This window comes from Echiichthys vipera, assembly GCF_963691815.1.
Source record: "Echiichthys vipera genome assembly, chromosome: 1".
Taxonomy (NCBI): domain Eukaryota; kingdom Metazoa; phylum Chordata; class Actinopteri; order Perciformes; family Trachinidae; genus Echiichthys; species Echiichthys vipera.
This window is the reverse complement of record NC_139826.1, coordinates 12,069,556-12,083,488: the sequence shown is the minus strand read 5'-3', so window position 1 is coordinate 12,083,488 and position 13,933 is coordinate 12,069,556. Positions and strand designations below refer to the sequence as shown.

Sequence of the window (13,933 nt, the reverse complement as noted above, 5' to 3'; positions counted from 1 at the left end):
ATTGTAGATTCACACTGAAGGAATTAAAACTAGGAATTAACATATGTACTTAAAAAAGTGTGAAACAACTGAAAATATGTCTTCTAGTTTCTTCAAAGTAGCCACCTTTTGCTTTGATTACTGCTTCGCACACACTCTGCATTCTCTTGATGAGCTATAAGAGGTCGTCACCTGAAATGGTCTTCCAACAGTCTTGAAGGAGTTCCCAGAGATGCTTAGCACTTGTTGGCCCTTTTGCCTTCACTCTGCGGTCCAGCTCACCCGGAACCATCTGAGTTGGGTTCAGGTCCGGTGACTTGAGGCCAGGTTGTCTGGCGCAGCAACCCATCACTCTCCTTGGTCAAATAGCCCTTACACAGCCTGTAGTTGTGTTTGGGGTCATTGTCCTGTTGAAAAATAAATGATGGTCCAACTAAATGCAAACCGGATGGTATAGCATGCCGCTGCAAGATGCTGTGGTAGCCATGTAGATTCAGTATCCCTTCAATTTTGAATAAATCCCCAACAGTGTCACCAGCCTCCTCAATGCTTCACGGTGGGAACCAGACACGTAGCGTCCATCCGTTCACCTTTTCTGTGTCGCACAAAGATCAGAGATGGAACCAGAGATCTCAAATTTGGACTCATCAGACCAAAGCACAGATTTCCACTTGTCTAATGTCCATTCCTTGTGTTCTTTAGCCCAAACAAGTCTCTTCTTGTTGCCTGTCCTTAGCAGTGGTTTCCTAGCAGCTATTCTACCATGAAGGCCTGATTCACACAGTCTCCTCTTAACTGTTGTTCTAGAGATGTGTCTGCTGCTAGAACTCTGTGTGGCATTGACCTGCTCTCTAATCTGAGCTGCTGTTAACCTGTGATTTCTGAGGCTGGTGACTCGGATGAACTTATCCTCCGCAGCAGAGGCGACTCTTGGTCTTCCTCTCCTGGGGCGGTCCCCTTGTGAGCCAGTTTCTTTGTAGCGCTTGATGGTTTTTGTGACTGCACTTGGGGACACTTTCAAAGTTTTCCCAATTTTTCGGACTGACTGACCTTCATTTCTTAAAGTAATGACGGCCACCCGTTTTTCTTTACTTAGCTGCTTTTTTCTTGCCATAATACAAATTCTAACAGTCTATTCAGTGGGACTATCAGCTGTGTATCCACCTGACTTCTGCACAACACAACTGAGGGTCCCAACCCCATTTATAAGGCAAGAAATCCCACTTATTGAACCTGACAGGGCACACCTGGGAAATGAAAACCATTTCAGGTGACGACCTCTTGAAGCTCATGAAGAGAATGCAGTGTGTGTGCAAAGTAGTAATCAAAGCAAAAGGTGACTACTTTGAATTTTCATTTTTTTTACACTTTTTTGTTAAGTAAATATTTCCACACATGTTAATTCATAGTTTTGATGCCTTCAGTGTGAATCTACAATGTCAATAGTCATGAAAAGAAAGGAAACTCATTGAATGAGAAGGTGTGTCCAAACTTTTGGTGTGCTGTATATGTCCACAAATATATTGATTCTTAAGTCTTTTTACTGCTACATTACATAATTTAGCTTTTGATCAGATTCGCTAACTACTGCAGATCCCAACAAATAAAGATAGGTGTGACCTCAGTGCTTTGAGATTTCAAGGCAGCAAGAAGACAAAGGGTCCAGTAATTAGGTGGCGCCTCAGTTGCTGGTTCATTAGTCACAAAGACTGCAGATTTATGCAATGTGGCGGTGAAAAGTCTCAGAACTCCCGATGACACATGGGAAACACAGAAGAAGAGAAACAGTGTTAACAGTCAAAAGTGCTGACATGAGATATTGACAATACAGAGCTTCACATGGCCTAAAACAGTCTAAAATATCTAACTTAAACCCTAAAATAATAATAATCTTCTAATTATTCTTCAGATGACATTAACTACATAACTAATGTTTTGAGAAGAAATAAGTCTTCCTGGTAGGTAGAGCGTTATGCAAACTCTAAAAATGTCATGTTTGTCAGTGTGTATTGAGAATAAGTGGACAAGCATACAGATTACTAATGCAGGGATAACACAGTTCATAAACTCAATGTGTTCCATGATGCTATGATGATTAAGCTACTACAAATATGCTGTAAACTTATATCCTCACATTTATCTAGTCGCATTTTATCCACATCATGTCTGCACTTTTTTGTTTTTTGAATGATTGCTCACCATAGCTCGTGTATATTGCATAACATGTATACAATACAAATTTCTCCTCATATAGGCTAAACAAGATATATGTACAACATTTTAATGTAAGAATAAAAGATCAAATTTGAATGTGTGTTTACATGCACATTCATACATACATGTTTAGCATCATCATCAAATCTTATTTAGGATATGATCTGTATATGTAAGACGAGAAGCTTAGTTATTAATATCCATGTATAGGCAGCATGATTCTGACAGTAGGCTAATCCAGGTTTCTGATCATCTGTATGCAGACCCATCTATGTTTAGTACCAACAAAGAGTGTTCAGAAATTTGGATGAGGTGTTAACATACCACAGGTTTAGGTTTCAATAAACTAGAATGTGATGTTTACATGTGCAACACGTTAACAGAATATTCCAAAAGCTAGATAATACTGCAGAGGTAAACGCACTCAATGACCCGCTGCCCGGAACAAAAGATTGGTGGTGTTTGTTAGAGGTCGACTGATGAATGTGGAGACGCAATCGGATGTAACCAATTAAAGCATCCGCCAGCTTAGAGTCTAGAAGCCGTTTAGCACTCTAGCTAACGACACTTAAACAGTTCAAAGCTTAATATTTTAACAATTACTTCATATTGTCACTTGACAACACCAAGGAGTAGACATGATTAAAGCCATCTTGATATTTAACAACCACGGGAAACCGCGGCTCATCAGGTTCTATCAGTATTTTGTGAGTATTATTGGAGTTGCTGTTCAAAACATTAGCATGTTTCTGCTGCCTTCACTATCATTTGGCTCAGAGTCACTGTGGTATTATCCTTGGTCCCACACACACGACCAGGATATCCGTTGTACGTGTGTTTAAAATGTTTGTCATTAACCGACTTAACATACAATTAACAGATAACGTTAGCTAGCAGCTTGCAATTGGTCAAGACATGTTTTGGTTTCACTTCCCTCCTGGTCAGATAAACATCTCTCTTTGTAACATATTTTGAGATTGTACACCTCCCTTAATTAAGAAAGGTTTCTTGATTGTTACTTTCATGCTTTGTACAAGTACATTTGTAACTACTTACCAGTTGGGTAGTAATCACTGATTTAGGATGAATGATGACCTCGTAGATTAACTTAACGTCTGCCACAAATAACAATGAAGCGAATGTGATCATCAGGGCTCATTGATGGTACATAACATCCAGATCCTATTTGGGGGATTGTTGAGGCGAGGGTTTTGGGAAAATTCAGTGCCCACAGTGAATCATGACCTCAGTCACATAGCTGTCAAGGTAGTGCAGTGCAACACTGTACTGTGTGATATGACTAATGTTTCAGATTAGAATAAATAGATGATTACTAATTGATTCTTGAATATTCTTGATTTCAAAGCTCTAAATTAAAGCAAGTGTATGAAATTTAATTTTATGTTTTGTATGATTGGTCCTAAAAAAACAGCCCCATCACTAGCGCTGTGGGAATGTAACAAAGTACATTTACTCTAGTACTGTACTCCCATGAGTATTTTCTTCTTTGCTTTATACTTAAATCTTGTATTTAAGTCCACTGCATTTATTTATTTGGCAGCTTTTTTTTTTCTATATTTGTGAACCAATAAATCAATTCATGATGAAAATAACCAGCATATTAATCCATAATGAAAGTAATTATTATTAAAAAAAAATTAATACAATAGTTAATTAGCTCTACCTCAGCCAACAGTAAAATCCTGCTTTTATAATGCATGAGAAATAATCTAATTATATAATATACTAGTAGACCACCGACGGGCCTGCGCTGAGTCCTTTTAATTTTAATACTTTAAGTACATTTTCCTGATTATTTTTACATAACTGTACCAAAGTAACATTTTCAATGCAGGAGTTTTACTTGTAACATTTGTGGTCTTGTACTTTTAATTTATTCAAAGATCTGAATACTTCCATGACCACAGTCCACACGAAGGACTCTCATGTTAAACATCAGCTTTTTCAGTGACGTAATAATATTTCCAAGTGCATGAAAGGCAACTCGGTTTGATCAAAAATCAGTTTTTTTTGTCAACACAATGTCCAATGTGCAACTTTCACTGCTGTATCAGTCAACTCAATTGAGTTTACGAATGACATGGAGAAAAGTGAATTTATTAACCAAACACAGACTACATTTCCTAGAATGGCCGGCACTTACCTGACCGTGTAACATGTTTTCTTGCAGGCGGAGGACATGCAGCAGCAGATAATTCGGGAGACTTTCCATTTGGTATCTAAAAGAGACGACAACGTCTGCAACTTCCTGGAGGGTGGAAGGCGAGTATTGCTGTTTGCTATGATTCTGTGCTAAATTCATGTTTGACTAAAATGGAGCATTTCACACAGAAGGTGAATTCAGGTATATTCAGACAGACCATATGTTTTTTGAAAGTTAAAGCATGTAAACATGTTCTAGTAGAAACTCAAAATAAAAGTATGAACCTGAAAATGAGCATCATATGGGACCTTTAAATGTATGTTGGGAGAGACTTCAAGGCAGACCTGTAATTTCAGTTATGATACATTTTAACTAAACTTCAGATATTCACTAAAAAAACCCAGCGACACATTCGTAGCATTTCTCAATTGGTTTGATGTCACTACAGAAGCTGACATCATTGGCAGCAAAGATAAACAGCTGATCAGCAGCTGCAGTAGCACGACTTAACCGTTAGATGGAGTCAAACCCACAAAAGCAGACCTGGTCTCAGTCACTTCTGTTCATTTGTCTAATCTACTCTTTTAAATACCAAACCCCAACTGTGAATTTTGCAGCATGCATGTATTTCTCTGACCAAGTTTAATTCCTGCTGTCACAATGACACACAGCACCACACCTGTCTTTTCTTGTAAAGTAGCATTTTGTATCTTCCTTCAGTCTCATTGGTGGCTCCGACTACAAGCTGATTTACCGGCACTACGCGACCCTCTACTTTGTCTTCTGTGTGGACTCGTCTGAGAGTGAACTTGGCATCTTGGACCTGATCCAGGTCTGCTTCTACTTTATTTAAGCAACTTTTTATATTGTTTTGTTTTTTAATTAGAATCACACATCCCCTTCTGTTTGCTCATACAATGTTCTGCTCTTTTCCATTCATTATGATGTATTTCCGTCGCTTTCTCACTGGTTCCTCCGTTGATCTTAGAAATGAAACTCACTCTACTCTTGATCTGATGTAAATCTTTCTGGATAAGACGGTACCCAATAGTGTAATAAAGTTTTCCCAGCACTGACACTTTTATTGTCCCTGTGAGGAAACTTAATTGTACACGTGATTGCACATTCTGTAAGAGCTGTAACTCATCCACACTTTCAACAATAAGTACCCTAAAAAGTTAAGCAACATCAGTTTTCGGATCAGGAGTGAGTGGACCTGCTCTGTTCTTCCACTGGTGACTGACATCACATATTTATCAGCACAATCCTGCATCATCAATAAAGGACATTTATGTGGAATAAAAGGGGGAAAAAGCGCAGAATGCGGGATGAAGATTGAAATTCACAGATTAGGGGCTGTGTTATGATCTTCTCCTTTATTTATCCTCTACATGCTTTTTGATCAATGCACCAGCCACATTGAGTATCCGTCTGAAAATATTCCTCAGCATCACATCAGAAAAACCAACACATGATACAAACGTAGGAATACTTTTAATAAATGACCTGTAAATGTATCATGATTGTGGGATCCAGAGAGGAACTCCTCTTACAGTCTTTGTTGATTGATTCCACACTGACCTGCATTCAACCCAAATGTTTGATTTGATCCTACTACATGTCCTCACCTTTAATACTGTCATCCATATTGGTATTCTATCCAAAATCAGTCTCCATTTCTGATTACCATTTAGTTTTTTTTAATGTTTAACATGAGGTATAAGTCATTGCACCAGCTACTGGCTTTCTACAGATTTGCTCTATGACTGTCTTTACTTACTTATTCAGAAGAATTTATTAGAGCTTTGTTAAGTAACGATAAAAATACAAATCCCTGGGGAGAGCAAGCATTTGTTACACCCTCAAATAAAATCAGAATCTCTATTAATAACCTTTGAAATATTTCCCCCTCTGATAACATTTGAATGTTCACTCTGCAGGTGTTTATAGGAGAATTGAGATATTTAACCGTCCAAATTCTTTTTCTTGTAGGTGTTTGTTGAAACTCTGGATAAATGTTTTGAAAATGTCTGTGAACTCGACCTCATATTCCACATGGACAAGGTGAGTGAGCCTTTTGTGTAATGGTCATCTTCAAGTGTTTTTGCTACAGTTGGAGCAGCAGCACAGTATGACCTGCTGAATTATGCCCCTTTCTAGTGTCAGAACAACAACGTGCTGTTAATTTTTAATCTGTTAGTGACACAACTCTCCTATGTGATGTTAATAAGCTTTCAATATTAACTTCACAATAAAAGCATTACAAGACAATTCTGAGTAGCAGCTGCAGGAAGCGGAGACTCTGTCTCTAGTAAACCAGGTTAGTTGAAGCCAGGAGGTCGACTTCTACATTTAAGAATTTTCTTTGCCGCTATTTTAAAATTTGCTTCATGTAAGTAAATTGGCATGGTAAAAATCCACAAACAGCCCATATTATGCTCATTTTTCTTTTCTTGTATTTTGTGTTTCTACTAGAACATTTTTTCATGCTTTAACGTTCAGAAAAACACATTATTTTTCTCATACTGTCTGTTTGAATATACCTGTATTCACCCGCTGTCTGAAGCGCTCCGTTCCAGCACATGTTTCTTTAAGATGTTTCTTTTATATATATACACACACACACACACACATTGGAGATCAAAATTAGAGAACAAATTCTAAATATTTGATTTATGCTGAAATATTCTTTTTATTTTTTATTGTTCAGAATTTGAAAGAATATCTGCTGTGGCTATACCACTGCTGTACTAGCATGTTTTTAAGTAACCAAGGCACTTCAACAAAGACTTTTTATTGTGAAAAAAGCAGTGAGCAAAATTAGAGAACAGTAACCATTGTGTCAGAAGAGAAGATTTAAACAATGTTTTCTTCGGGCTATAGGATTAAAAAATGAACAGGAAGTGTAGAGGCCACAGCTTTGAATGACTTCAGCACATCTGCACCAACAGCACATCACTAGTTTCTCACACTGCTCTGGTTTGATCCGCGTCCATTCTGACTCAGCCTCTTTCACGGTTCGGTAACTGTAATGGGTTTCTTAGATATTACTTTGTTGCCAAGGATTTTCCAGAGATTCTCTGTGGGGTTTAGGTCTGGACTCTGAGCTGGTCATTTTATTGTTTCAACATTCTCAGCTTTAAGGAACTGTTTAAACTGTTTTGCAGTGTGACAGGGGACATTGTCTTGTATAAAAATTGCAGCTGATGGTGAGACAATTGCAGTGAAGGTGTTGCATTTTGCTGAAAGAGGTTCACATAAACATTTGCATTCACCCTGCCATGCAGCTGTACAAGAGGCCCAACTCCTGCTGCAGAAAATATCCCCCAAACTCTGACAGTTCCTCCTCCAAATATAACTGACTTCACACTTTGGGTTCAGTATTTTCTCAGTCAGATGCCAAACATGATTGGCAGAGACAATAAATTGAAGGTACTCTCATCACTGAAGTCACTCTGGACCAGATGTCCTCTGTCTCCACAACATGCTCCTCAGCAAAGGCAAATCTTGCCTTTTTATTCTTTCTGCTGATGCGAGGTTATGTCACTGCAGAGTGGGCTTCGTTTAGTATAGTTTTATATAGTTTCTAGTTTTTAAACGGCGAGACACAGTGTTCCAAGATCCTTTCCCTGTTCAGCACTGAGCTGGCGAGGAACTCCAGCTGCAGCGTTGAACTGATTCCCCATTGAGAGTCTTTGCATAATCCTGTCCTCTCCTGCACTTGTTTTACGTGGACGACCTTTTTGAGGGACTAACATGATCTGTGTCCTTGTAAAGTTTCAATATTATTGAAATCGCAGACTTGGAACGCCCAACCTCTCTCTGATGGCTGAGAGGGTCGTCCCTTTGGCCTGTAGCAGGGTTTCAGTCACCTTAGAGCGACTTGCCATCATGTAAAGTAACCAGGAGAGCGGCCAGAGAAATAGGGTGTGTCCAATAATTAAGTAAATTGTCACTAGGTGCCAGATTAACACCAATAACTGGGAGGTAAGTGTCACAGTATTATATAGCACTTCCATCTGCTTTATAATCAACAAAGACATGGACATCTCACTTTCTACGCTATGGGCCCTTTAAAAGCACATTAGCAGAATGTTGTACTAGAAACAGACAAGGTACAAAGCATCTGTAAGACTACTTGACATGACCCAGAGGTAATGCATCATAGTAGTGCGTGTTTGTCTTTTCCATTCAGCCAGATGCTTTTCAGGAACAGCTGCATTGCTGGAATTCATCCAGTTCCTTTTGGTTCGTGGACTGAGCATGTTTTATTAACACTGTATATCAACGTGGGCTCCTGACATCATACAGTCGATCTTGAAAGAGTGATTCTGCAGCTCTGAGAGTGCGTACTAGACTCTGCTCCTTTTGTCTGCGCAGAGCTGAGCTAGTAGTGTTGCTGGAGACTAATCACACACATCTACGGCCATCTTGATTTAATTTTCCCAGCAGGAAATTGATGTCATGTGGTGTAGCGGGGTTTGGCCTGAGGAATGTTCCCAGGATGAAACTTCAGAGAAATCCTTTGGTTCTCAGAAGGCTCTCCTCGCTGGACACCACCGCCCTGCATTGCATCGTAAAATTCTAATTTATACATGCAGGTTTAAACAGATTCAGATACATCAGTTTTATCGATTACACATTAGAGCTGTTTTATTATTTTTTATTTTTTTATTATATATATATATTTTCCTAGTGTCATTTCATGCAGCTATTACTGTATATTTTATTGCTAGGAGAACATTTAGAAATATAGCTTAATGGAATACTACCATACTGATTTCAAAGTCTTTCCAGGCAAGATTGTTTCCAGATTATCATCCCGAACTTCAGAGTAAGTTTCGCAGTAGAAGACAGTCTCATGTTCCCGAAATAACTTCTACCCACAGGAATTCCCAAATCTCAATTTAAGAGTGAAATTGAAACAGTCTGTGAGTAAGCGGTGAATAACGTTCTGGAGAGGACTGAAGTCTCCAACATTAGATGTTGTACTTCTCTCATTCCTGGTGTATCATTTGGTGTAAAGAAACACAAATGAGCTGAGTTTCAGAGTTGTAAAGTACTCAACTTCACGCTGCTTTAAACACTTACATATGGCCGTTTGAAGCAGACAGTTTTTATCTTTGCATTTTCTATCTGACATCATTCAGAATGTTGTGTTGCATTTGGCGGTGTATTTTGAGCACAGCACCCAAAGAGACCTGTTCTAATGACTGCGGTGACATGTACAACAGGTTGCTGCTGTATATTAACCGATGTGACGTGTCTGTCTGCAGGTCCATTATATCTTGCAGGAGGTGGTGATGGGAGGCATGGTGCTGGAGACCAACATGAATGAGATCGTAGCCCAGGTGGAAGTGCAGAACCGCATGGAGAAGTCAGAGGTCAGTCTGTCAGGCATATTAAATGACCCTGCCCGTATATGGTTCTGGAGACTCTGCTGTTGTTGGCCTTCTTTCTTTAGGACTGAAGAACTGGACTGCTGACAAACTGGTGACTTTAGATTGGAAGTTTTGTCCTGCTCTGAGTAGTGGGAGGATAGATGGAGCTCTGCATCGCTGTACTTCGTGGGCGTGGCTGCAGTGCAACCCATTCTGGGTTGGCTCCATTTTCACTAAGGAAACTAAGGAAAAGCATAATAGGTCCCTTTAGGAAACCTTTTTTTCACATCTGCAGCAGTATTTCCTAAGACCTGGAAACAGACCCTGGAGTGTGAAATCAACATATTTCTTTGACCACTGTGAAAAATGTTATGTTAACTGCTCTTAGTGATCACACTAGTGAACTGAAAATGTTGACAGTGGGACAAATATGTTAGTGCAAAACAAATGACTGAATCAAATGAAATGGCAATTCAGTCTGATTACCAGGCTAACTCACTGTTGCTTTTATGTCCAAGTCCTTCATGTCCTGTCATTTTGGTCATGCACTTGAGGGCTGGGGCTGTTTTTCCTTTTTGATGCATACATGCGCCTGTGAGAAGTTCCCACAGTGTACCTCAAATCTGAGAATAGGCTGCCAAAAAGCATCACGTTCATGAGCTACAGTATGTCGGTGGAAAATGAAACAAACAAAAGTGAAACATGAATGTTGTCAAAAGATTAGGTGGATTTCATTTCATCTTGGATTGAATCAATAGTATGGTGTGTGGGAAATACACTTTTTTTCTTTCTTGCTGAGAGTAGGGCTGCAACTAACTAGTTGGCCTGCCGATCAAGCTGTAGTTTATTTTCTCGATTAATCGATTAGTTGTTTGTTCTATAAATGTCAGAAAATAGAGAAAAATGTTGATCAGTGTGTATCCCAAAGCCCACAATGATGTCTTTTTATAGATGTTATTTTGTCCACAACTTGGACAGAAAATATTCACGTTTAAGAACCTGATTTCAGAGAATGTTGACTTTTATTTTTTAAACAAATAATCAAATCGTTTCTTAAAATAGTTAGTGATTAATTTAATAGTTTACAACTAAACGATTAATTAATTGAAGCTCTAGCTGAGAGTTAGATGAGCGGGTAAATGCCACTCTCATGTCTGTACAATAAATATGAAGCTACAACCAGGAGACGCTTAGCTTAGCATAAAGACTGGGTGAAACAGCTTGCCTGGCTATGTCCAAAGGTAACAGAATCCACCTGTATCCATAGACAGGGATGCACGGATCGGCCGGACATTAGTATCGGCCGATATTGTTTAATCAGCTTTGGCTAGCAATCAAATTGTTATTTTAAATATTGGTATTGGTATAGGCCCAGACTTTCACAAACGGTGCATCCCTATCCATAGACTGTATAAAAGAAGTGTACTTAGCCACCCTAACTTCAGCCATTTGGGTCTGCACTACAGTATTTCAAGAAAGTCTCAAATCTCTGAATTTACACTGCTCGGAAAAATAAAGGGAAAACTCAAAAGGTAACACCTAAACATGAATGAATGAAATATTCCAGTTGAAAATCATTATTCATTACATCCAGGGATGCATTAAGAACAAAATAACATAAAAATGATCAATGAACAGCAAAGTCATTAAAGGGTGATCCCTTTCTGTGGAAATTCTTCAAGACAATTCAAAATGAGGATCAGTAGCGTGTGTGGCCTCCACTAGCCTGTATGCACTCCCTACAACGTCTGGGATCCTGATGAGATGACGAATATTCTCCTGAGGCCTCTCCTCCCAGACCTGGACCAGGGCATCAGTCAACTCCTGGACAGTCTATGGTGCGACGTGATGATGCTGGATGAAATGAGACATGATGTCCCAGAGGTGCTCAATTGGATTTAAGTCCGGGGAACAGGCAGGCCAGTCTGTAGCATCAATGCCTTCTTCATGCAGAAACTGCTGACACACTCCAGCGACATGAGGCCGGGCATTGTCATGCAGCAGAAGGAAACCAGGGCCCACAGCACCAGCATATGGTCTGACAATGGGTCAGAGGATCTCATCCCGGTATCTATTGGCAGTCAGGGTACCTCTGGCTAGCATATGGAGGTCTTTGCGTCCCTCCAAGGATATTCCGCCCAAGACCATCACTGACCCACCGCCAAACCGGTCATGCTGGACGATGTTTCAGTGACCACAGGCCCCACATGTGGACGTTGGGCCCCCTCCCCTCATACCACCCTCATAAAGTCTGGTTCTGAGTGTGTGAGCAGAACCATGCACTTTAGTGGCCTGCTGGAGATCATTCTGTAGGGCTCTGGCAGTGGTATCTCCTCCATGCTCCTAACACTATACTGAGAGACACAGCAAACCTTCTTTTCACATTGCAAATTGACGTGCCATTCTGGATAAGCTGCATAACCTGAGCACCTTCTGTGTCTTCCAGACACTGCCTCATGCTACTTGTACTGGTAAAGGCAGTGGCAAAATGCAAAAGTGACCAAAAATCTGCCAGAAAAGATGAGTTTAGGGAAATGGTCTGTGGCCATCAGCTGCAGAACCACTCCTTATTTAACTCAAATTACTTATGCATTGTGGGTATTTCATAGTGGACTATATAGTTAATGAAATTAACATCGGAGAATTTGAACACCACTACAAAATGGCGCATACACTGTATAGTGCACTACTTCTATGATGGGGAACGATTTTGAATAGCTATATTCATCAGTTTCTCACATCATTGTCAATAGTGTAGATGACATGATGTCTCAGACAAATTGATGTTTGTACTGTAGTGAAATTTTACTTACCAACGGTAACCGCTTACTAGAAAGAAAAATACATTCAGAGAGGCAATTGCTACTTTGTTAAAGCTGACATTAAGCCTAATCTGTTGGCACACTTGAAAAATGTGTTGCAGTATAAAATACTGACAGTAGTTATGCTTGAGTTTTTTCCGTAGACTAAAAAGTGTATCTGTAATTTTGACAAGGTTGTTATCACATAGACATTTCACTCACAGGGGTTTTAAAGGTGTTCTAATAATAATGGTAATAATAATGCATAGTTTTTTTGTATAGGGCTCTTCAAGAAGCTCAAAGTAGTCGTTTATGTTTTGTGTTTGCAGGGAGGTCTGTCAGCGGCCCCGGCCCGCGCCGTTTCTGCCGTGAAGAACATGAACCTGCCCGAGATTCCCCGCAACATCAACATCGGAGACATTAATATCAAAGTGCCGAGCCTCTCCCCGTTCTGACCAGCATTTCCAGCTGAGCTCTGCTGGGCCGATGTACTACTGATGCCGTTCCCCTCCACCCAGTTCTGTTGTTAATACAAAGAATCAGTTTTCTATGTGTATTATGGAACCACAGCAGCTTACTCTCCTCCTCATTCCTATCTTCTCTCATGAACAGGAGACAAGCAGTGGGTTATTTTTGAGTTCTACTGTATACAAGTTACAGATTAATCCAGTTGAAGGATTTGCACAATAATGTAAAGTTTGATTCTAGAAAGCATCAAGAGCATTTTAATACATATGTATTTTCTGGTATCTTTCTGTTTATTTTTCGTTTTTTTTAATCCCTTTATTTGATTTTCTAAATGAGCTGCGTTGGCCCTCTGCATCTTTTTCTGCACAACTCTTCCAAAGCTCTGACATTCATCAGCAGTCGTCCTGTCCAAGGTCTGAAATGTTTCCCTCTGTTTGGAGCAAGCTTTTGGACTCGGCACAGTTCACTGTAATAAGATCTTTTGGCTCCTGTACTTGGTTATAATTACTCAAACACATCTTCCAAGCGTGTGTTCATACAGACTGGGATTAGACTCCTGCTGGGCTCTTGTCAAAATGTATTTTTCCTTCTCTGTAATATATTGTCTCAGACGTCCTTGTGATTTGTGAATAACATTATTTCTCTCCTGGGTGCAGATTGTGCTCAGTACGGCAAATGCAAATACTGTTTAGTTTCAGCCAAGTTTTAATGTGCTATGACAGGATCTTGCCAACATCTGCTCAGAGGCAACAGACTTTTTGGATCTTTAAGTGTTTGTATAAAGTGTATTTGTGTCTTGTTGGTTGTATTAAGTGGTCAAATCAAGTTCATATAGGTTTTACCATTACGTCCTGTCAAACCTCTTAAGAAAGGCGTATGTGTCCGTGTCAAAGACATTAACTGTGATGGTAAAATTAAATAAATGA

General features: G+C 39.6%; 1 protein-coding gene across 1 annotated transcript; it reads left to right on the top strand.

Moving 5' to 3' along the window:
* Positions 1-2,765: 2,765 nt before the first annotated feature.
* Positions 2,766-13,908, top strand: ap3s2 (adaptor related protein complex 3 subunit sigma 2). The gene is made up of 6 exons (XM_083918519.1): positions 2,766-2,900; positions 4,385-4,476; positions 5,078-5,189; positions 6,350-6,421; positions 9,634-9,741; positions 12,869-13,908. The coding sequence occupies exons 1-6, from the start codon at positions 2,832-2,834 to the stop codon at positions 12,992-12,994; spliced, it is 579 nt and encodes a 192-aa protein (XP_083774645.1). The 5' UTR covers positions 2,766-2,831; the 3' UTR covers positions 12,995-13,908.
* The last annotated feature ends 25 nt before the right edge of the window (positions 13,909-13,933 follow it).